The 23,678-nt window shown below is 47.6% G+C and overlaps 1 protein-coding gene across 1 annotated transcript; it reads left to right on the top strand.

The window, feature by feature from the left end:
* Positions 1 to 3,762: 3,762 nt before the first annotated feature.
* MCRS1 (microspherule protein 1) lies at positions 3,763 to 22,039 on the top strand (the record flags this gene model as incomplete). The annotated part of the gene is made up of 14 exons (XM_080994704.1): positions 3,763 to 3,916; positions 7,161 to 7,290; positions 10,346 to 10,484; positions 10,733 to 10,891; positions 12,309 to 12,418; positions 13,239 to 13,347; positions 14,873 to 15,011; positions 15,106 to 15,181; positions 16,736 to 16,764; positions 17,424 to 17,516; positions 18,229 to 18,311; positions 19,446 to 19,533; positions 20,835 to 20,962; positions 21,543 to 22,039. The coding sequence occupies 14 exons, from the start codon at positions 3,763 to 3,765 to the stop codon at positions 21,627 to 21,629; spliced, it is 1,524 nt and encodes a 507-aa protein (XP_080850830.1). The 3' UTR covers positions 21,630 to 22,039.
* Positions 22,040 to 23,678: the final 1,639 nt, after the last annotated feature.

The following is a 23,678-nucleotide window of genomic DNA, read 5'->3' on the forward strand; positions in this document are numbered from 1 at the left end:
GTGGCCAGCATGACTAAACCGCTTCTGGCGAACCAGAGCAGCGCATGGAAACGCCGTTTACCTTCCCACTGGAGCGGTACCTATTTATCTACTTGCACTTTGACGTGCTTTCGAACTGCTAGGTTGGCAGGAGCAGGGACCGAGCAACGGGAGCTCACCCCGTCGCGGGGATTCGAACCGCCAACCTTCTGATCGGCAAGTCCTAGGCTCTGTGGTTTAACCCACAGCGCCACTCACATATATTCAGGACTATTTTTCAGCTTGAGCTCACTAGCGCTTAGCTCCTGACCTTTCAGGTGGGCACCATTGCCATTCTAAGAGAACAAGAGAGAAGTTCATGGTGAGCTCCAGCACCTCTTTTTCTAGAAAAATAACACTGCATATATACATATTCTCACTTTACATTCTTAATTAATGCTTAACATACGCTATATATACACAAAGAAAAGTACTGTGTGAGCTGCCCTGGTGAAAGATTTTGAGGTGCAGTTGCGACATAATGCTATATCAAATCATGACTCAGTGCAAATGCAAGAGGTTTCCTTCTTCAGACAAACCATAAGCTGGTCCAACCAAGAATGTGTTGGAAATCCTTGGAAACTACGACCCAAGTCTGAGGCAAGTACTCTGGTGAGAAAACCCCAGCAGAGTTCTAACATGGCAAAACATGGAGCAAAGAAAAGTGTGGAAATATAAGCTGTAAAACCTTCAAAACGTGCCCTTTCCAGTGAGTTCCAAAATGTCCCCTTTAATATGGTGGTTAAGTACTTAATTCGTTCCGGAGGTCCGTTCTTAACCAGAAACTGTTCTTAACCTGAAGCACCACTTTAGCTAATGGGGCCTCCCGCTGCCGCCGTGCCGCCAGAGCACGATTTCTGTTCTCATCCTGAAGCAAAGTTCTTAACCTAAAGCACTATTTCTGGGTTAGTGGAGTCTGTAACCTGAAGCGTATGTAACCTGAAGCGTATGTAACCCGAGGTACCACTGTAGTTATTTCCAAAGTATCCCACTTCCCTAGCATGTTTGATAAATTATAAAATGGTTTACTTACAAAACTCTTCAAAGGTCAGTCATGTGCTTTTCCATACAGCAGTCAGAAAAAGATGCACAGGCTTTAAAATGTAGCTGACTTTCCAAAACTATTGGTATAGAAGAGCACTTGTTTCAGACTCCATTGTAGTCTGAAAAAGGCTGGTAAAAGCCAGGCAGCTGGAGGGAGCAATCTGTGTGGAAACGTTTATATAATTTAGCAGAGTTTAAACGATCCCCTGTTTGAGATTATGCAATGACAAGCAGGTTGCTAACTCGTTTGAGTCCTATCAATAATTATACCTTCCTGGTTGATAATCCCTTTCTGCTCCGTTAAAGAAAACACACATGAATCTGAATCATGTTAACATAAACTACTTTACTATCAGATTCATTCAGGTTTATAGAGTTGTTCCTGAAGGCAGGCTTAGGTTACATAACAGATAAACTATATACTAGATAGTAGTGAGTCATGAGAAGACTGCATCTGAGCAGTTACCAGTTAACGCTCCTTGCAGCAACTGACCAACGGACAAAACTGCCTGCTACATAGAGGCAGTTAGTCCTCTCTTGGAATGTTGGATTTGACTGACAGCTTTATATCCCACAGTCCAGAGTTGCTCATACACCAAATTCACATGCAGAGGTGAGCAGAAATGACATAGGCTAAGCTTGACAGGACAGCTGACTCTACTGCATTAACCCCTTATTGTATTAATTAGACTCAAGCTTGTTAGTTATTAGAGGCTGGCTACCCTACAGAATGAACTCAGCTATACAGTGGTACCTCGGAAGTCGAACAGAATCCGTTCCGGAAGTCCGTTCTACTCCCAAAACATTCGGAAACCAAGGCGAAGCTTCCGATTGGCTGCAGGAAGCTTTGAAAGTTGGGTTCCAAAGAATGTTCGCAAACCGGAACACTCACATCCGGGTTTGCGGTGTTCAGGAGCCAAAATGTTCAACTTGCAAGTCATCCAAGGTATGACTGTACAGCCACAAATAAAACGTTTTAAGTGCAATATGCAATATGATACCAGATGGCGATGGTAAGCCTTATGGAGAACTCAATGCATTTTTCAAAACGCTTTAAAGCAAAGCATATTCAGAATGGTTTTTATATGTGTCTAGATTCCACCCAGAGGTTCAAACAACATGCTAAGCCAAACCATAGCTTAGCTCAAAGCAGCACATTAGCAGGGCTGGACAAGCAGAAAAAGCCGCCATGATGTTCTCGCTGGGAAGCTGCACGCTTGTGCTTTTGCACGAAGGCATGTTTTGGCTTAGTGTTATGTGTGACCTGGGCCTGACAGTTGCCAGGATTAACAGCGCAACCCTACAGCGCGATCCTATATATGTCTACTTAGCAGTAACCCACTAAGTTTAGGACTGTACTGTAAAGAAGAATTTGGGCACTACTTAGCTTGGAGCCCAAAGACCGAGCTCCATTCACAAACTCAGTTTACATGAGCAAATCTAGTCCAACATCCTGTGTCCCACAGCGCCAATCAGGTATTTCCAAGAAGCCCCCAAGCAGCACATGAAGACAACCCTCTTCTCCTGCTGTTGCTCCTCAGGAACTGCCATTCACAATTCTAAACTGCCTCTAAACATGGAGGTTCTATTATTCATCATGCATAATAGCCATTGATACGTTTATGAATTTGCCTAATCCCCTTTTAAAGCCATTCAGACGTTTCATGTGGCAGTGAATTCCACAGGCTAGTAAGCACCTCTTTTCGCTTGTTCCAATCTACTGGGACTCAAAACCATCATGCCTAGCAGCCGGCATGCAAATAAATTAATAAAAAAATCAGTGATTATTTTTTTAAAAAAAAAGATAAGGCAAGAGAAGAAGGGAAGTCATTGATATTTTAAGGATGTAAAAATGAGTAAATTGTAAAACAGAAAATATAAAAAAGTGTGTGTGTATATAAAATTAATAATAATAATAATAATGAAGTTTTCGCGGCACATTGACATGGAAATGCGGTTTACGTGGTTTTGGGGCACCCGAAACGAAAAGCTCAACATCAAAAAAAACGAAGATCATGGCCACTGGGCCCATCACCTCCTGGCAAATAGAAGGGGAAGAAATGGAGGCAGTGAGAGATTTTACTTTCTTGGGCTCCATGATCACTGCAGATGGTGACAGCAGCCACGAAATTAAAAGACGCCTGCTCCTTGGGAGAAAGGCGATGGCAAACCTAGACAGCATCTTAAAAACCAGAGACATCACCTTGCCAACAAAGGTCCGTATAGTTAAAGCTATGGTTTTCCCAGTAGTGATGTATGGAAGTGAGAGCTGGACCATAAAGAAGCCTGATCGCCGAAGAATTGATGTTTTTGAATTATGGTGCTGGAGGAGACTCTTGAGAGTCCCATGGACTGCAAGAAGATCAAACCTCTCCATTCTGAAGGAAATCAGCCCTGAGTGCTCACTGGAAGGACAGGTCCTGAAGCTGAGGCTCCAATACTTTGGCCACCTCATGAGAAGAGAAGACTCCCTGGAAAAGACCCTGATGTTGGGAAAGATGGAGGGCACAAGGAGAAGGGGACGACAGAGGACGAGATGGTTGGACAGTGTTCTCGAAGCTACCAGCATGAGTTTGGCCAAACTGCAGGAGGCAGTGGAAGACAGGAGTGCCTGGCGTGCTCTGGTCCAGGGGGTCACGAAGAGTCGGACACAACTAAACGACTAAACAACAACAAACGACTGTTGTGCCTTTAACAAAGATGGCCGTCTCGGCTTCACTTGGGCTTCTCGATGACAAACCGGAAGTGGCTTCGTGGACTCCTTCCTTCCCCCCCCGGAAGTTATTCAGCTTTCTTTCGCGTCTCCGAGATGGACGTCGGAGAGAGGCAGGAGCCGTCGTAACTTTCGGGAATGGTGAGGCATTGTCGGGGCAACCTTTTCTAAAACCTCGGAGGTGGACCACCGTTAAGCGGGGGAAACATTTGCCACAGTCGGTTAAGGGCGAAAACGGCAGGGCTGAGGGTGGAAAGCGCATGCGCGACAGCGGACGAGGAGGGAGGGTGGCGGCGCTGCGCAGGCGCGCGACGCCTGCGTTTCTCCCCTCGCGTCGGGTTCGAGCGAGATTCAGGGCGAAACCCCTGCAAGCCTGCGCAGATTGAGTAGTTTCTGCCCGCGCTCCCGCCGATTAAAACGCGCGGTGCCATACGTCCGGAATTTCCCGGACACGCAACCCCGGAATCGCTCAGAAACGTCCAAATTCTTCGAGATCTTGTAAAGCTCAACAACTTTTGTGTCTGGATTTTCACTTTTTGAAATATGGCAACCCTATAATAATTTAATTAACTGTCCGTGCCCTGAGTGGAGCTTTGAATTTTTGTTCTGCTACACCACAGAATAAGAGTTGGAAGGGACCACACCTCCTGCAACCTCCTGCAATGCAGGAATCTTTTGCCCAATGTGGGACTCGAACCCACAACCCTGAGATTAAGAGCCCCGGCTGAGCTGTCCCAGCTGTAAACAACACAACCCTTTTAAAACTTAAAAATACGGTTGCCATATTTCAAAAAGTGAAAATCCAGAGACAAAAGTTGTGTGCTTTTTTATTTAATGGAATTCTACAAAATTTACACTTCCGGCATGGGCTGCCATTTGTCTGGATTTTCCTGGAGATTTCAGTGATTTCCTCCTGGACACTGTTTCCGACGACTGTCTATGCCTGGGAAATTCCGGACGTATGGCAGCTCTATAAATGTTTGGGCATGCCATAAACTGAGTGAATGTGTAGCAACTACCAGCCACAGATATACCCTTTTTGGGGGGCAAACTGTGGGCGGTTGCTGTGCAGCTCCAGACGGCCTGGACTGAAACTAGTTCTCTGGTGCTAGTTCAGTTGCAGGAGCCCCCCAGGCTCAGTTCCCAGTTAAAGGGGTCAGGCAGGGGATGATGTGAAAAGCCACATCGAAAAGAAAGTCCTGCTGGATCAGACCAAAGGCCTCCCTAGTCTCAACCTCTGATTTGCCCCAACGGCCAGCCTGTTTTTAGAATTCTAGAAGGTGGTGCTGGGAGACGACTGCTCAGCCCCACAGCCTTTGCTCTTAGCTATGTGGCTGCTGGATTTTGCACCAGTTGAAGCTTCCAAGTTGTCTTCAAGGGCAGCCCCACATAGGTAAAGGTACCCCTGACCATTAGGTCCAGTCTTGACCGACTCTGGGGTTGCGGCACTCATCTCGCTTTATTGGCCGAGGGAGCCGGCGTACAGCTTCTGGGTCATGTGGCCAGCATGACTAAGCCGCTTCTGCCGAACCAGCGCAGTGCACGGAAACGCCATTTACCTTCCCGCCGGAGCAGTACCTATTTATCTACTTGCACTTTGAGGTGCTTTCAAACTGCTAGGTGGGCAGGAGCAGGGACCGAGCAATGGGAGCTCACCCCGTCGCGGGGATTCGAACCGCCGACCTTCTGATCGGCACGTCCTAGGCTCTGTGGTTTAACCCACAGCGCCACCCATGTCCCTTCAAAGGCAGCCCCACGTAGAGCATGTTGAATAATCATCCTTTTGTGTATCCTGAATGTTCCAGCATTCAGCTTCCTTGGATCGCCCCAAATGTTAGTACTGTATTAACATTGTGACAATAGATTTGTGGAAGCCATTTCCATGGAAGGTGTTCTCTGTATAATAATAAAAAGTGGCTGAGGACATTTCCTTAGAAGCAAGTTTCTCAGATGGTACATTTCCAGGTAAATGTATTTAGGAATACAGTGGTACCGCGGGTTAAGAACTTACCGTATTTTTCGCACCATAGGACGCACTTTTCCCCCTCCAAAAATGAAGGGGAAATGTGTGTGCGTCCTATGGTGCGAATGCAGGCTTTCGCTGAAGCCTGGAGAGCGAGAGGGGTCGGTGCGCACCGACCCCTCACGCTCTCCAGGCTTCGCACACCTCTCCGCAAGCAGCAGGAGCGGTCCCGCTGCTTGCGGAGAGCTGCCAGCATGCCAAAGCCTGCGCGCGCTGCTCTCAGCGCGCGCAGGCTTCGCGCACCTCTCCGCAAGCAGCGGGAGCGGTCCCGCTGCTTGCGGAGAGCTGCCAGCATGCCGAAGCCTGCGCGCGCTGAGAGCAGCGCGCCCAGGCTTCGCGCACCTCTCCGCAAGCAGCGGGAGCGGTCCCGCTGCTTGCGGAGAGCTGCCAGCATGCCGAAGCCTGCGCGCGCTGAGAGCAGCGCGCCCAGGCTTCGCGCACCTCTCCGCAAGCAGCGGGAGCGGTCCCGCTGCTTGCGGAGAGCTGCCAGCATGCCGAAGCCTGCGCGTGCTGAGAGCAGCGCGCCCAGGCTTCGCGCACCTCTCCGCAAGCAGCGGGAGCGGTCCCGCTGCTTGCGGGGAGCTGCCAGCATGCCGAAGCCTGCGCGCGCTGAGAGCAGCGCGCCCAGGCTTCGCGCACCTCTCCGCAAGCAGCGGGAGCGGTCCCGCTGCTTGCGGAGAGCTGCCAGCATGCCGAAGCCTGCGCGCGCTGAGAGCAGCGCGCCCAGGCTTCGCGCACCTCTCCGCAAGCAGCGGGAGCGCTCCCGCGGCTTGCAGAGAGCTGCCTGTTTGGGGGCTGGGGTCGGGGGAAGCTCGAGCTTCCCCCGCCCCAGCCCCGCGCCTGGGGGGGGGAATAATTTTTTTCCTTTATTTCCCCCCCAAAAAACTGGGTGCGCCCTATGGTCCGGTGCGCCCTATGGTGCGAAAAATACGGTAATTCGTTCTGGAGGTCCATTCTTAACCTGAAACTGTTCTTAACCTGAGGTACCACTTTAGCTAATGGGGCCTCCTGCTGCCACCACGTGATTTCTGTTCTCATCCTGAAGCAAAGTTCTTAACCCGAGGTACTATTTCTGGGTTAGCGGAGTCTGTAACCTGACGCGTCTGTAACCCGAGGTACCACTGTACACAAACAAAGGGTTCTTGTGGAGCACAACCAAACTCAGTTGATTTCTGAATGCCTAGGGCTGCCAGGTTATGGGTGAATCAATAGACAAATCTGTGAATGAGTGCCGGGGGTGGGGGGGAGGGACCTTACTGCTTATCCTCTGCAGCATCCAGTATTCGCCACATGGTTAAAATTAGCCCAGCATAAAACAGAGCAGTAGTGCAGCCAGTGATTTTGTTTCTTTTTCTGTCGCAGACGTGTTGTATTCCAGACTGATGGCGTCGGGCACAGCGAGCCGCTCTGAAGACGAAGAGTCTCTGGCAGGGCAAAAAAGGAGTTCCTCACAAGTGTCTGGTGCCATTCCAAAACGGCGCAGTTCTTCCAGGTACCATGCTGGGTTGGTTTGGGGAGGCAGCATTGGGCAGTGGTTTTCAACCAGTGTTCCGTGGCACCTTGGGGTCCCTTGAATGATATTCAGGGCAATATTGGCCTCTTTCCTTCCCTCCCTTCCTCTGATGCCCTCTCGTGTCTCTGCCTCCCAAAAGCTTGCATAGCTGTTTGTTGCAGCAGTCCTGGCTACTAGCTCCCCGGGCGAATGGTGCCTCTGGGGTTGGCCAAGGGGTGCTGGTTGCTAGGAGCTGAGGTGGACTCAGAGTAAGCAAGCAAGTGGGCGAGAGAGCCCAGCCAGCCAGTCCTTGCTGTTGGGAATGGATGGACAAGTGGGAGCCTAGGCAAGCAGGCAGGCACCATGCTGGCCTTTCTTGCGGTTACAGTGTGCAAGGCCTGCCTGGGAGCTGAGTGCCCAGCTCCAAAGGGGAGTATTTCCACTATACAGGACTGGCGAAGCCCGCTGCTGCCATTGCTGCCTCCCAGTGTAAGGTGCTGGCCTCACATTCACCTTTGGCCAGTCTCCTTCAGGCCGCTAAGGCTGGTGGCATCCTCTTCCCAGGCCTGTGGGGCAGCGTGAGAAGGCACCTCTCTTTGGGGCAGAGTGGGTAGGTCAGAGATCAGGGACAGCAGCAACAGCTACCCAGAGGACTTCCAAGGAGAGGGGAGAGGAGAGAAGGCTGAGGGAACATTGCACAAGGGGGCATGTTTGAAAAAGGGTGAGAGGCTGCAGCTCTGCAGGCAAGGGGTGACGTTACTGGGCTCCTGAGCCCCACAGGGGTGCCGCAGAAAGAATGTAGTTGGTCAAGGGAGCCATGGATTCAAAAAGGTTGAAAACCTCTGAGCTAGGGAAAAGGAGGACACCTGGTGCCTGAGCTTGGAGACTGGAGTAGCTGAATAGAATAGAGATCATTGTGGGTTGGCTATGGTTTCCCCCCCTGAAATCCAGGTGCTAAAGGGTAGATAAATAGTCTGGCTCCTTTTTTGCCTAGGGGTTTTCACTGTTCTGAAGATAACTGGGAAATTCACCTGTGGGGCCACAGCATAAAACCCTAAAAGCTCTTTTAATTAGGAGGAGGAACCCAAAACAATGTGACTACAATCCTACAATATGACTCACATGAAGGGGCAACATGGCTCTAAAGGAGCTGTGCATTTTACCCTATTCCTTAAGTTAAGCAGCTTCTCCTGGCCCCGTATCTGTGGGTTTTTTTAAATAGTTGTTTTTATTAAAGTATTTTCATAGTTAACAAGGGTACATGCAACGTCTTTGTTTTCAGTTCATTGAGTCCTCTCTACAGGTCTGTTACGTTTGGTGTGAGACTCTGCTGTTATAGACATTGTGAGGTTGCGGGGGTGAGAAAGAAGTGGGCGTGAGATTTTTCTTTTGCTTAGTGCATGTGCAGAGTTTTTTGTCTCAGCATCATGAGGATAGGTTCTTTTATCTGTTTGTTTGATTTTGTTGGCAGTGTGGGAGCTTGGAGAGCCTATAGCATGATTGTGTGCGTTTAGTTGCTTGCAGTGAGTTTTCTTTGTGTGGGAGAGGGGTTGTTGCGTCAAGTTAACTATATCAATTTGTATTCTACAGGGGGCGGGGTGCTATGTTGTTTTATTGAGATGTGTATGTGATAAAGGGGGGAACATACTGGGGTGAAGCGATCTTCTTTTGCTGGTCCCCGTGCTAGTTTCAGTTTGTTGGTTAGCTTTTCTAGTCTAGCCCCATGTCTGTTGAGGGATGGCTTCTGAAGTGGAGAGCCCTTTCTAGTTGTGGACAGTTTAGAACCCTGACTTCCAAATCACACAAGGAGCTTCCACAGGTGGAAAAGGTTCTCTCCTCCACTCTGTAAGTTATGCCTCAACATACGAGAAGCTAGGAGGAGCGGTGCTGACTGCAGCCCCTTTGTATTCATCTTATTCGCAAAGGGCTCATATAAATACAGTCATACCTTGGGTTACAGATGCTTCAGGTTGCGTTTTTTCAGGTTGTAGACCGCCGAAACCCGGAAGTACCAGAATGGGTTACTTCCAGGTTTCGGTGGTTGCGCTTGAGCAGAAGCACTAAATCGCGCTTTGCGCATGCACGGAAGCGCCGAATCGCAACCCACGCGTGTGCAGACGCGACACTGCTGGTTGCGAACGTGCATCCAGCACAGATCACGTTTGCAACCTGAGCATCCACTGTAACTGCAAATGTGGTCCTGGTGGGTTCAGAACCAAATATGCCCCATTCAGAGCTGTAACCTGGCACCTTATTCATTTCCCCTTGCGGTCCAGGCTTTTACCATTTCGTTTGATTTCTTACCTGCCCTACGCACAATACAATATTAAAGTCAGTTTAAAACAAATGCAGGCAAAGGAATGGATTGCTCCCTGCTGCAAGGCCCATTTCCACCTGGCCTAGGGGCTGGGGCCCAGACTCACCTCCAACAGCTATAAAAGGCTCCTGGGAGGCCGGAGGGACATTGCTGGAACAGCTCTTGGCTAAAATGTTTTATAACGGTTTAAACGGTTCTAATTTTTTTTCCTCTGTTTTGTTTTTGTTGGGTTGGGGTTGGTTAAATGTTTACTTGGGGTTGATGGTTATTTTAATTTGGGTATAACTGTAAACTTTATTATTATTATTATTATTATTATTACTAGTATTCTTATTGTTACTACTACTACTACTACTACTACTATTATAATTAGTATTATTAGTTTTTACTGATTTACTGGTTTATGGTCTGTATAAGATATTCTGCTTTTTTATGTTTGATTAGGTTTTTATATATGCTGTAAGCCGCCCAGAGTGGGTGGGGAAATCCAGCCAGATGGGTGGGATATAAACGTTGTTGTTGCTGTTCTTCTTCTTCCTCTTCCCATTCTTCTTCACTGGTCTTGTAAACAAATTCCTTTAAGTGGGGAAACTCCCCAGTCATTCTGAATCCCTTTGTGGACTTCAGCCTTCAGGAAGTTCCATTGACAACCCATATTCATATTGTTTGTAGCAGTGCTGATGAGGCCATTGGTGGAGGTAACTTGCTGCAATATAATACAGAATTTCCTCATTCTAGGTTCATCAAGCGGAAGAAGTTTGATGATGAACTGGTAGAGAGCAGCCTTGCCAAATCATCCAGCCGGGCCAAGGGTCCCAGTGGGGTGGAGCCAGGGCGCTGCTCTGGCAGTGAACCCTCTTCCAGTGAGAAGAAGAAGGTGAGTTAGGTTATATATACCTCCCTCGATAAGAGCCACCATAGCAGATCTGTGGCCACGTTATTCAAATTTGATGCTTTTGAAACCCTTGCAAACGTTTTCATCTCATTGCTGTCCTGCGCTGTTGCGGGTGCCCCTTAAGTAACCTTGCGATGCAATTTGTCAGCGGCCACGGCTCTCTGCTACATTTTGGCTTCGTTGTGTTGCTGTGCCTGTTGTAGTCTGTATGCCAACCTCTGCTTCCGCAGGTGTCCAAATCTGTCTCTGCACCTGTCACTCCAAGCCCAGCTCCAAACCCCAGCCTCACCAAGCGGATGAAGAAGAGCAAGCAGCCCTTGCAGGTCAACAAGGATTTGGGCCGCTGGAAACCCACTGATGATTTGTTGCTGATCAACGCTGTGCTTCAGGTAGTAGAACAGGGTTAAGACTTGCAGATAGATGCAGATATAGGGATGCCAGGCGATCTTAAAATCAAGATCCACAGTGGATCAGGAACAGTCTTTGATTTCAAGAAACTCGTAGTGACTGAAGTGAGGCTCCCAGGCAGTCTTCCATGTGCAGATGTTAAAATAATGACATCTGTAATGCCCTGAGCCCATTCTCTGTTGCCATATTGGCCTGGGTATGTATATCTGGGGCCTTGCGTTCCCACATTTTCTGGTGAGCTGCTGCCAGGTCGTGTGGACAGTAGTGAGCTAGATGGACCATATAAGGCAGCTTCATATATATCAGCCTTTCTCAACCTGTGGGTCCCCAGATGTTGTTGGACTACAACTCCCATCACCCCTAGCTAGCAAGGCCAGAGCTCAGGGATGATGGGAGTTGTAGTCCAACAACATCTGGGGACGCACAGGTTGAGAACTGCTGATATATATTCTCATGTGTTCTAATTCCATGCATTTTCAACATTGCTCAGTAATTACCTTTTTATTTATTTATTTAATTTATATACTGCCCTTTTAAATCTCCATCTCACCCGAAAGGGTTCTTAATGAATCATTCCTCTAGGGCAGTGATGGCCAAACTCAGCCCTCCAGCTGTTTTGGGACTACACTTCCCATCATCCCTGACCACTGGTCCTGTTAGCTAGGGATGGTGGGAGTTGTAGTCAAAAACAGCTGGAGGGTCGGGTTTGGCCATCACTGCTCTAGGGAATAGACAGGGTGAAACGGAACAATCGAGTGCCTTGTGACCCTCGACAGCCTCACTCCTGCCCCTTATAAATTTATCCTAGTGGTTTGAAATGTCTTAACTTCTAATGCCAATAAAGGTATTTGTATTGTATTGTACTGCCGTATACCTGGAGGTCTCAGGGCGGTTCACAGAAAAGATCACAATATAAAAAAAGAAAATAAGAACAATAACCCTCTTAGTTCATCCTCCAGTGTGTTCTGTTTGAGCACAAAGCAGTTGAAGCCAATTTCTACCTTTTTCAAAATCGTCTGCTTGCCCTAGGCTGGAGCATGGTTGTCCACAGAGAGTTGGGCATCTCTGTGTGAGCGACTGTGATTCGTATGGGCAGGCTTCGCAGACATCTGTTACATGGAAGGAAGAGTTATTACAGTCATACCTCGGGTTACAGACGTTTCGGGTTGCGTACCGTGCCAAACCCGGAAGTACCGGAACGGTTACTTCCGGGTTTCGGCGCATGTGCAGAAGCGCTAAATTGTGCTTTGTGCATGTGCAGAAGACCAAATCGCAACCCGCGCGCCGTGGGTTGGGAACACTGCGGGTTGCGAACATGCCTCCCGCATGGATCACGTTCACAACCCAAGCGTCCACTGTATTCCCAAGAGTAATTTCTCTTTCTCTTCCTCTCTGAAGACCAATGACTTGACCTCTGTGCACCTGGGAGTGAAGTTCAGCTGCCGTTTTAATCTGCGGGAGATCCAGGAGAGATGGTACGCTCTGCTCTATGACCCCGTGATTTCCAAGTAAGTTTTCTCCCCCACGTTTCTCAGAGTGGGAGGCATGGGGATTGATCCTATTAAAGGGGTGTCTTGTCTCCCAATAACAAAGTGCTTCCTTTTCTGTCTGACATCTATGGACCATCTCAATTTGAGGACTAGGACTAGATCAGCTTGTGATGAGAGGGAAGACAGTCCGTTATACCAGTGGAGGAACATGGTTTTCACCCAGCTCCGAAAGTTTTCATAAATGCTCTTACTTGGAAGTAAATTCTTTTGAAATGAACAGGACTTGCCTTTGAAGTTTGTTTTCGGAATGGAAGGCTCTGTGTATGGGCAAGGAGGTTCCTTTACTGTCCTTTCCTCTTCGTTCTTCAGCCCTACAGAGCAGGAGGAAGGATGCAATATTCTCGATTTAGTCCCCTTTAAAAATAAAATAAAGTCAGGCTTCTTGATGAGGTGGCACTGCAAGATGGAATCTCAGCACTGTTTGTTTCCAAACAGCTGCTGAGAGCAGACCTGGTTTCACTGGGAAGCGTTTGTTCCCTGCTTCCTCAGTGCCTGAAAGTGAATTGCCCCTTTGGCATATCCAAACCTCACCTAAGAAGGCAATTTTGCTTGTGTTTCTGCGGTTAAGGCATTTATGAGGCTTATTGGAAGTTTTAAGAGTGTTAAATGAGACTCCCTATGGGTTCATCTTGGCATTTGTGAGGATAGAAAACCAACTACTGTTTATGTTTTCCTTTTCTATTTTAAGTTCTATATTTTCTTGGGTGAATGCCACTGGTTGCTGTTTGGTGTTGGGCGACTGATCCCTTTTTATTCTCTTTTCCCCTTCCTCCACCAGGCTGTCTTGCCAGGCCATGCGGCAGCTGCATCCGGAAGCCATAGCCTCAATGCAGAGTAAAGTGCTCTTCAGCAAAGCAGAGGAGCAGCTACTAAGCAAAGTGGGATCGGTAAGGATCAAGAACGGGCTACTTCAACTATAGCCCTGGTTACCTTAGAGCAGGGGTCAGCAAACATTTTCAGCAGGGGGCTGGTCTACTGTCCCTCAGACCTTGTGGGGGGCCGGACTATATTTGGGGGGGGGGTGTGAACAAATTCCTATGCCCCACAAATAACCCAGAGATGCATTTTAAATAAAAGTACACATTCTGCTCATGTAAAAATACACTGATTCCCGCACTGTCCGCGGGCCGGATTGAGAAGGCGATTGGGCCGGATCCGGCCCCCGGGCCTTAGTTTGCCTACCCATGCCTTAGAGCAGCGGTTCTCAACTTGTGGGTCCCCAGATGTTGTTGGACTACAACTCCCATCATCCCTGAGCTCTGGCCTTGCTAGCTAGGTGTGATGGGAGTTGTAGTTCAACAACATCTGGGGACCCACAGGTTGAGAAAGGCTGCCTTCGAGGAAAGCAAGGCAGGGTTCAGAGTAGCTCCTTTTCTCCCTGATGATTTTTGGTAGAGTTTTGCCGTGCCCTGTATAGCCAGTGGCTTGCTTGATATAACAGCCACCCTGGCATTTACAAAGCTTTTCTTCTTTATGCGTGTAAATATTTGTGTGTGTGTGCGTGAGATTTAATATCTTGTATACTAATAGCACACTCCGTTTCTAAGCGTTGTCTTTATGTACCCAAAATGACACCACTTCCTCATGAAAGAGGGTTGTCAACAGGTTTGGGGGGAAACCCCAGGTACGCAGAAGTGGTCATAATCATTAGAAAAATGAGCCTGAAGAGAGGGAGATAACCAGAAGCGAGGGCGCAGAATGCCCTGTCTCTGTAACTGGGGTGGGGGATGCGACAAAAAGACAAAGGGACGAAAGATGATGGATCAGAGTTTCTCAAAGGGCATTCACTGGCTAAGCTGGAAGCCTGAACAGAAACATTCCACGCAGCAACAGTTTCTTGAAGGCCTCCCTTGTATAATTTTGAGGTGATTGAATGGCCACACAAAGTTTGCGGCCTGTAAATTTCATTCTCATCTTTCTAGAAAACATGACAGTTTTTTCCTTCTCTCTCTCTCTCTCTCTAATTTTTATTAGATTTTCTGTTTTACAATTTTAAAGTACTCATTTTTACATCCTTAAAATATCAGTGACTTCCTTTCTTCTCTTTCCATGGTTCATTTTACATATCATAAATCCCTGCACATTTTACAAAAACTATACCATTCAGTATTCCATTATTACATCTGTCAAAACTTATTTACGCTGTTGAATTTATCTTGATGCTGCCAGCATTTTCAGCTGTACACAGTTATTTCCCATATATTCAATAAACGTTTTCCAATCTTCTCTAAATGTATGTTCTTCTTGTTCTGTATGTTAAGTCTGCAAGCTGCACATATTCTTGACAGTTGACTTTTAACTTGATGGGCTTAACTAGAATTAAAATCTCTATTCGTGGAAAATAAATGTGAGAAGCAGCCTTTGGCGGAGGTCCTTTTCTTCCTGCTTGAGCCTCCTTTCTCTTATTCCTAGACCAGCCAACCCACCCTGGACACCTTCCAGGATCTTCTGCACAAGCACCCCGAGGTTTTCTACCCTTCCCGCACTGCCAAGGTCCTACAGACGCATTGGCAACTCATGAAGCAGTACTACCTCTTGGATGATCAAACAGGTATGGCCAGCTAATCTGTTGCCAGGTAAAGTTTGGAACCTGCGGCTTGTGCCAGGATTCTGAACCGTCCTTTGCCCTCTCTGGTCTCTTCCAGTGCAGCCACTGCCCAAAGGGGACCAGGTGCTCAACTTCTCCGATGCCGAAGACATGATAGATGACAGCAAACTAAAGTAAGTGAAAAAGGTGTGGCTAAGGCCAGCTGCGTTCCCTCTGTTCATTAGAAACACTCTGCCATCAGTATTCCTGGCCTATGTTTGTCTGGCTTAGTGGCCAGAGAACCTTCGGTTTCAGCCTGGACATATGTTAGCCTAAGGGTTAGTTAAACTCACATCCAGTCCACACTTCAATAGGAATCTATATTCATTTTTTTATTTATAACGTGAACGCAATTTGAATAGCGGCAGCTAGACTGGTGACTGGGAGCAGCCACTGAGACCATATAACACCGGTCCTGAAAAACCTACATTGGCTCCCAGTACATTTCCGAGCACAATTCAAAGTGTTGGTGCTGACCTTTATAACCTTAAACGGCCTCAGCCCAGTATACCTGAAGGAACATCTCCACTCCCATCGTTCAGCCCAGACACTGAGGTCCAGCTCCAAAGGCCTTCTGGCGGTTCCCTCACTGCAGGAAGTGAGGTTGCAGGGAATCAGGCAGAGGGCCTTCTCGGTAGTGGCACCCGCCCTGTGGAATGCCCTCCCTTCAGATGTCAAAGAAATAAACAACTATCTGACTTTTAGAATCTGAATCTGAAGAAGTGTTCATGCAACTCAGAACAAACTTAGTTGGTCTCTAAGGTGCTACTGGACAATTTTTTAAAAATATATTTTGAATTTTAGAAGACACCTGAAGGCAGTCCTGTATCAGGAAGTTTTTAATGTGTGATGTTTTATTGTGTTTTTAATGTTCTGTTGGGAGCCGCCCAGAGTGGTTGGGGAAACCCAGCCAGATGGGCGGGGTGTAAATTATTATTATAGCAAACAACTTGTTAATGCAGATGATCAGTAGGAGGGGGTTGGATCTGCCTGAGATTAAATTGCCGGCCCTTGAGGCTGCAACACAAAGTGACCAAGAAGAAGGCCAGAGAGAGGGGTTTTCCCCCTAAATGAGTTGGTCTAAACCGGATTAGGTAGATGTTCAATGTGGGAGCAATTAATTGATGCATTCTAACTGATCCTAAGGCTTGATCAGATCGACACTGGGAAAACGAAAGCATTTCTAGATAGGGAGACTAGGGGGCAGTATAACATATAACACGGTGCCCAGTTGGCACACATCATCCTTAAAGCTTAAAATCCAAGACAAGTCGCTGCTGCTGTCATTGTCCAGATGAGGACACAGTGTGACTTAATGCCTGAGGCCACCCGTTTGAGAGAGCAGATGTGGGGCCTTTCAGACCTAGGGTAATACTAGTTAATGAGTGGAGTCCGTGGTGAGTTTTGTTTCTCCTCATTTTTCATCCAGCAGTCTGGCTATTGCTGTGCTGCAGTTTTGAGCATTGCTGTGCTTCTCTCAACATGCACATGGCAGATCCCTAATCCAGCCAACACAGGCTAGTGTTTTTTGAGAATATATATAAGTGGCCCAGGCAGTGGAGTTGAGTGATCAGTTACTGATTCAAGATCTAACATCTCTCTCTCTCTCTCTCTCTCTCTCTCTCTTTCTTTCTTTCTTTCTCTTTCTCTCTCTCTCTCTCCCTCTCCCTCCCTCCTCTCTTCTGTAGGGATGTCCGAGACGAGGTGTTGGAGCATGGTGAGTTTGTTGCAAGTGCTGTTTGGAGCAAAAATAACGCTCTTCAAATGGCTCCGTCTCCATAAAACTCTGTGTGATTCTGGCTGGTGTTATCCCTGTGAGCCAGCTCTTGGGCGAAAATGAAAAAAAACTCCGCTCTGTAAAATCAGAATCACTTGTAATATGTGTTAGAATTATGAGCAGGTAGCAGGACTGAGCCTCACGTATTCTATATGTAAGGAAACCGCCCCTTTATTGTGGAGGCCAGCACTCTCAACATGGGTTGGGAACGAATGCTTGCAGAGAGAGGAGCTAAGCTTTCTCCTCGCCCCGCCTCCTCAGTCTTGCCTTAATGGTCGCAGGCTGGATCTACACTCGTGGTTTATAACGGTAAAAAACGCGTTAAAAACGCCAGAGGGCGCTGCAGAGCAGCGAGCCGCCAGCAAAGGGAAACTGCATTAAGCATTATAGAATGTTAAATCTGAAAAGCTTTAGAAGAACAATGTGGGTCCAACCCTAGACAGAAGCAAGCTTTACCTGCAGTGGAATAATTTATCCAGCCCCAAGACCACTTCTCTCTCTTTCTCTCTCTCCTGGTTTTTCATGATTATTTATTTAAAATTACTTTCGTTTTTCTTTCAAAAATCTGTTCCTCATGCTTGCGGCCTTTCCCCTCGCAGAACTGACAGTGGCAGACCGGAGACAGAAGCGTGAAATCCGGCAACTGGAGCAAGAGCTCCACAAGTGGCAGGTGCTGGTGGACAGCATAACAGGTGAGAGAAGAGCCACACCATGTCTCTTCTCGCGGGTGAGAAACCCCATCTCCTAGTGTTGTGGCACTTGTTCCCCCGGGACTTCCAGCTAATACTAGGCAAGCACGTTTGTTTATTGCTTTTGACGTCTGCTAAGAGCAGCTTCATGGAGGCAACCCTATCCAGACAATGTAATGCTATTATGTGCATTTGTTTTTGTTAAAGCCTTTTTGCCTCCATTTTCATAGTTTTGTTTATATACCGCTTTATTCTAGGAAACCTCAACACAGTTTACAATTTTTTTATTCTATAATAATATTGCCTACTGTTTTTAGAGTTTGCTGTTACTGCTATTTTTGAGCGAATACTTCATAGAGGTTGATTTTTTTAAATTCAGTAATATATAAATTTTCCTTGAATAAACATGGAATGCCCTCCCATCAGGTGTCAAGGAAATAAACTTCTATCTGACTTTTAGAAGACGTCTGAAAGCAGCCCTGTACAGGGAGGTTTTTTTAGTGTTTGATATTTCATATTTTGTTGGAAGCTGTCCAGAGTGGCTGGCAAATAAACAACAATAACTACTATTACTATTAAATAAAGGGCTCCTTTGGTGAGAGCAACTAAGTGAGAGTCCTGGAGACACAACCCACCTTTCCTTGCCCAGCATGCTTCGGTTACCACGGCCTTCCAATGGCCATGTCTGTCTAATCCTTCCTTTTCTTTCTCCCAGGAATGAGTTCCCCTGATTTTGATAACCAAACATTGGCTGTGCTGCGTGGAAGAATGGTGCGTTATCTCATGCGCTCCCGGGAGGTGAGTCCAGTCTGTCCTTTGGCTGCTTAGATTGAGACAGTGCAGAGCTTTTTCAAGGTAGGATTGCATCAGAGAGAGCAAGTTGCATATAGTTCTGTCAGTAACGGAGCCAACAATAACGGAACAGAACATCAGTGTCTGGCACTAATTTTAAAACACTGTGGCACTGTGGTCTAAACCACTGAGCCTCTTGGGCTTGCCGATCTGAAGGTGGGGGGTTCGAATCCCTGCAACGGAGTGAGCTCCTGTTGCTCTGTCCCAGCTCCTGCTAACCTACCAGTTTGAAAGCACACCAGCGCAAGTAGTTAAATAGGTACCGCTGCGGTGGGAAGGTAAATGGTGTTTCTGTGCGCTCTGGTTTCTGTCACGGTTTTATGTTGCGCCAGAAGCAGTTTAGTCATGCTGGCCACATGACCTGGAAAGCTGTCTGCGGACAAACGCCAGCTCCCTCGGCCTGAAAATGAGATGAGCGCCACAACCCCATAGTTGCCTTTGACTGGACTTAACCGTCCAGGGGTCCTTTACCTTTTACCAATATATATAAATTTGTACAGAATTCCCAACTATATTTCTAAGCCAAAAATAACAGTTGTAGGAGTGTTTGTGTGTGTATTTACATTCAAGAGTTGGAGAACTCCTTTTCACAAGTAAGAAGTATCTTCAGTATGATTCTACTTCTAAGGAGTTCTATTTTCCTCTTCTGCTATGGTGCAACTTTATCTGTAATGTGGAATCTGGAATCGGCCTCCCAAGAGATTGCAGGCTTTTGCTAACAGCAGCTTCAATATCCATGTCAGAATGCAATGCGCAAATTCAGCTGGAAAACGCAGTGAGCCAGAATCAGTTAATGAAGCCCACACAGGAACTTTGGCTAGCGCAATGGGGCTTCCACTGCTCACCCCTAAATTGGTTCTGAGGGGGGTCAGGAGAACCCCTATAACAGCATGCAAAGGGAGGAGAGAGGGGGTTGTTCTGTTTGGCAAGGAAGGTAAAATGCTTGCGCTGATGGAACGATTGCCATAGCCGTGTCGATTTGGCTAATTAATTTTGATGGTTGTGGATTGCAATTTCCTTGGTGCAAAATGCTGGTCCCATTGACACACGATGAACGTTTCTGTTCGTTTCCTCTTCCAGATCACACTTGGCAGAGCCACCAAAGACAATCAGATTGATGTGGATCTAGCGCTCGAGGGGCCAGCCTGGAAAATATCTCGCAAGCAAGGTGCTTGAGATTGGGCTACCGCATTTGAGTTGCTCGGGGAGAAGGACTTTGTAGGACAAGGGGTGTGAAATTGTGGTAGGATGGAAAGGGAAGGCAGCCCTTTGAGTACCTGCGTAGGGCTGATAAGTTACGCCTCCGTGTTTAATTTCTCTCCATGGTTCCTGATGTGAATGCCATGTGATATCAAGGTGCCTTTGGTGTTTTGCTGTGTCAGAAATTGCAGGCGAGGCAGTTGCTGTTCCTTGCCCTAAATCAGGAATTGGTAACTGAAGGCCACATGAGGACTTCCAAGACATTAGATGGAAATCTGTAGACTTTTTAACTATACCTGAAGGAGCGTCTCCACCCCCATCGTTCAGCCTGGACACTGAGGTCTAGCTCCGAGGGCCTTCTGGCGGTTCCCTCACTGCGAGATGTGAGGTTGCATGGAACCAGGCAGAGGGCCTGCTCGGTAGTGGCGCCCACCCTGTGGAATGCCCTCCCATCAGATGTCAAGGAAGTAAACAACTACAGTTATACCTTGGGTTACAGACGCTTCAAGTTGCGCGTTTTCGGGTTGCGCACCGCACCGAACCCAGAAGTACCAGAACGGGTTACTTCCGGGTTTCGGCGCATGCATAGAAACACCAAATTGCAACCCGCATGTGCACAGACGTGGCGCTGCAGGTTGCGAACGTGCCTCCCGCACAGATCACGTTCACAACCCAAGCGTCCACTGTATCCGACTTATAGAAGACATCTGAAGGCATCTCTGTTTAGGGAAGTTTTTAATGTTTGATGTTTTATTGTGTTTTTAATATTCTGTTGGGAGCCACACAGAGTGGCTGGGGAAACCCAGCGAGATGGGTGGGGTTATAAATAATAAATTATTACTATAGCAAACAACTTGTAAATGCAGATGATCAGTAGGAGGGGGTTGGATCTGCCTGAGATTAAATTGCTGGCCCTTGAGGCTGCAACACAAAGTGACTAATAATAATAATAATAATAATAATAATAATAATAATAATAATATATTGGTGTTTAAAAAGGCACAATTAGGAAAGTCCAAATTCAGTGACATTTACCAGTTTGCACATTTTAAAATAGCCTTGGAAAAATTGACCTGAGCTGCTCACTTTTGAGAGCCAAAATTTCCAATAAGGATATTGCAGATTCAGGGTCTCAAACCACACAGTTTCAATTACCCAAGCGGAGTGCACCCTCGACTTATCAGGCATTCTCTGCAAGCAGTTGTGGCCGATTTTCTTCCTTCTGCTTGGAAAGTCTAACTTCTCATCTCTCCATGCGTGCACACACAGGTGTCATCAAACTGAAGAACAATGGCGACTTTTTCCTGGCAAACGAAGGCCGGCGGCCCATTTATGTGGATGGGCGCCCAGTGCTTTGTGGCAGCAAATGGAAGCTCAGCAACAACTCAGTGGTGGAGGTGAGCTGTTGGAGGTGGGCAGGGCGGAGGGCTGTGCTGCTTTGTGGTGAAAGGTTTCACAGTCTTCTTGGTTGATGGTTCCTTAACAAGATGATGCCAGTATCCAGAGCAGCTGAGCCCGGCCCTAAATCCATGGGATGCTAGACTCCCTTGCCTGTTGTGAATTTTGATTCCGCACAGAACCAGCAAACATAATAAATAAAAAGTGCTGGGGTGTAGTTTCTTCAGCTGCTGTCAGCCACGAGCCTGGTGCTAGCTGGAAGGTAGACAACTTCCTTGAGGTTGGTTTATTACCTGTCCAGAGAGCCTCCGGTTTGGGAAGACATCGTTTCTTGCAGCAGCCAATTTGGCCTCTCAGTGAGGTGGGCTAGGCTATAAAACACAGCTTTCCAAAGTGTGTGTTGCGGCACATCAGCGTGTCGGCTGCTAGAAAAACTGAATTCCTTGTGTCGTGAAATGATGCACGTCTAAAAAGTGTATCACCAACACGACAAGTTTTGAAAGCTCTGCTGTAAAAGATGCAGCGCTTCCTTCCGCCCCCCACCGCACCCAGACTGACAGCCTTTCTCTTTCTCCCTAGATCGCAAGCTTGCGCTTTGTCTTCCTCATCAACCAAGACCTGATTGCGCTTATTAAGGCAGAGGCTGCCAAAATTGCCCAGCCCTGAGGCTTGGATCAAGCCCAAGGCTCCATTGGACCTGTGTGTTGCTGCCCATCCCCTGCCCCGGACTCCTTTTGCCAGCAGGGACCACCATGCTTAATGATGAAGATGCAGCTATATAGAGCCTGCCCTCCCTTAGGCTAGGGCTGAAACTTCTTGGGGGCCTTTTCCTTTGCGGCTGAGGAGGAGGGCGAGCTCTGCTTCATCCGTCAGCGGATCTATGTAAAAGAAAGGTATGAGCCAGGCCTTAGACCAGCCCCTTGTTTGGGTGTTCTTGGCAGTGTGGGGCATTTGCTGGCGAGGGTTGTGCGGCTGTTGCGCTGGATACTTTGGGACGGAGTGACGAAAACCACCATGGAGGATTAAGGGCCGGGGAGTAAGTGTCAAAACAAGCTAATAAATAGTTGCAAATCTCACTACTCTTGTGTTGTGCTGGTGGCCTGCTTCCTTGTACACAACCATCTTTTCAGCTCTCGCCAAACAGATTCGCACGTTTGGGGCGGAGGGAGGAACATGTTTTTGAAGCAGTCATGCAATGATTGAGGTCTGTCAGTTGATACTACGCTCTCTTTACATTATTCTGCAGCAGTAGTGATTAATGTTTTGCCTTGCCTGTCTCTCTGCAGCGTAGTCTAATTTTCATAAAGTTATTAAAGGAAGAGTGGAATAGCTGGTTTGCCTAACTATGTTTGGTCACATAAGATTCTGAAGGGTACTGTGACAATTGTCAAGAATGATTTCTGTTTAAAAAGCAGTGGCGAAATCAGATCACGCCTAGTGTTTATAATGCAGGCTATAGTTTTGCTACCTGCTGCTTTTACTGAAGTTTCCAGTGTGGTGTTTAGAGTTGGCTTTGGTCATGAGAGGAAACCCAGATTTGTATTCTCTGATGCTGCCAATCTTTTGGCAAACATCCCTTAGGTATCAGTTGTGCTAATTATGTTTTGTTGTTCTGTGTAGCTTCTGTAGACAGAATTAGGGGCTCCTCTTGATGTGTGTAGGATGTGGTTCTTTCAGTATTGTAGAAGAGTTGGTTTATGGCATGAATGTCTTTTGAACTATGAGGGTTTAATATTAGACCTGGGCGGTGTCAGGTTTTCAGCACTGCAATCTGGTGATAACACTGCAGTGAGGCAGTTTCACCCTGATGCCAGGGATGATGAAGATTGTTCCCAGCTCTGGGGGCAGAGAGCGTTTCTCTCCCCAGCATGCAGAGTGAACAGGCTGCCTGACCCAGGTTTCTCGCCGGAGCTCCCTTGTGCTGCTCAGCTGTGGGGTGCAAAGGCTCCTGCCCCCAGCTGAGTGAGCCCCGATGCCTCTCTGGCTCGTGTGCAATAATGCATTGTGGCTCGCTCAGCTGGGGAGTGGGAACAGTTTAATGGAGCCCCCACTCTGGCTCGTATGTTGGGGGGGCTTCTTTAAACTGCTCCACTGAGGAGCATGTGGCTTCCTATGCCTCTGTGGAGCAGTTCAAAGACGATAAGGGAGGAACAAGCTGTATCGGCCCTAGCGACGCAGCCAGCTCCTCCTCCTGTGGTATGATGGGCAGAGCACAATGGCAGCTTGACCCGACAGTATTAATTATTTTATTACAGTCGTACCTTGGAAGTCGAATGGAATCCTAAAACGTTCGGAAATCAAAGTGCGGCTTCTGATTGGCTGCTGGAAGCTCCTGCAGCCAATCGGAAGCCCTGTGAAACGTTCGGGTTCCAAGGAACGTTTGCAAACTGGAACACTCACTTCCAGGTTTGCGGCGTTTGGGAGCCAAAACGTCCAAGTTCCAGGGCGTTCAGGATCCAAGGTACGACCGTATACCCTGCCCACCTGACTCAGTTTCCCCAGCCACTCTGGACGGATTGCAGTACAGTGGTGCCTCGCAAGACGAAATTAATTCGTTCCGCGAGTTTTTTCGTCTTGTGGGTTTTTTCGTCTTGCGAAGCACGGTGTCGGAAAAGTTTTGGAAAAGCTTCAAAAATCACCAAAGTCTTCAAAAACCTCAGAAAAGGCTACCACACCGCATGCTATGAGTTGCTCCTCGAAGTCAAGTCGCAACTG

The sequence above is a fragment of the Podarcis pityusensis genome (genome assembly GCF_964106645.2).
Source record: "Podarcis pityusensis genome assembly, chromosome: 2".
In the NCBI taxonomy this organism is placed as follows: domain Eukaryota; kingdom Metazoa; phylum Chordata; class Lepidosauria; order Squamata; family Lacertidae; genus Podarcis; species Podarcis pityusensis.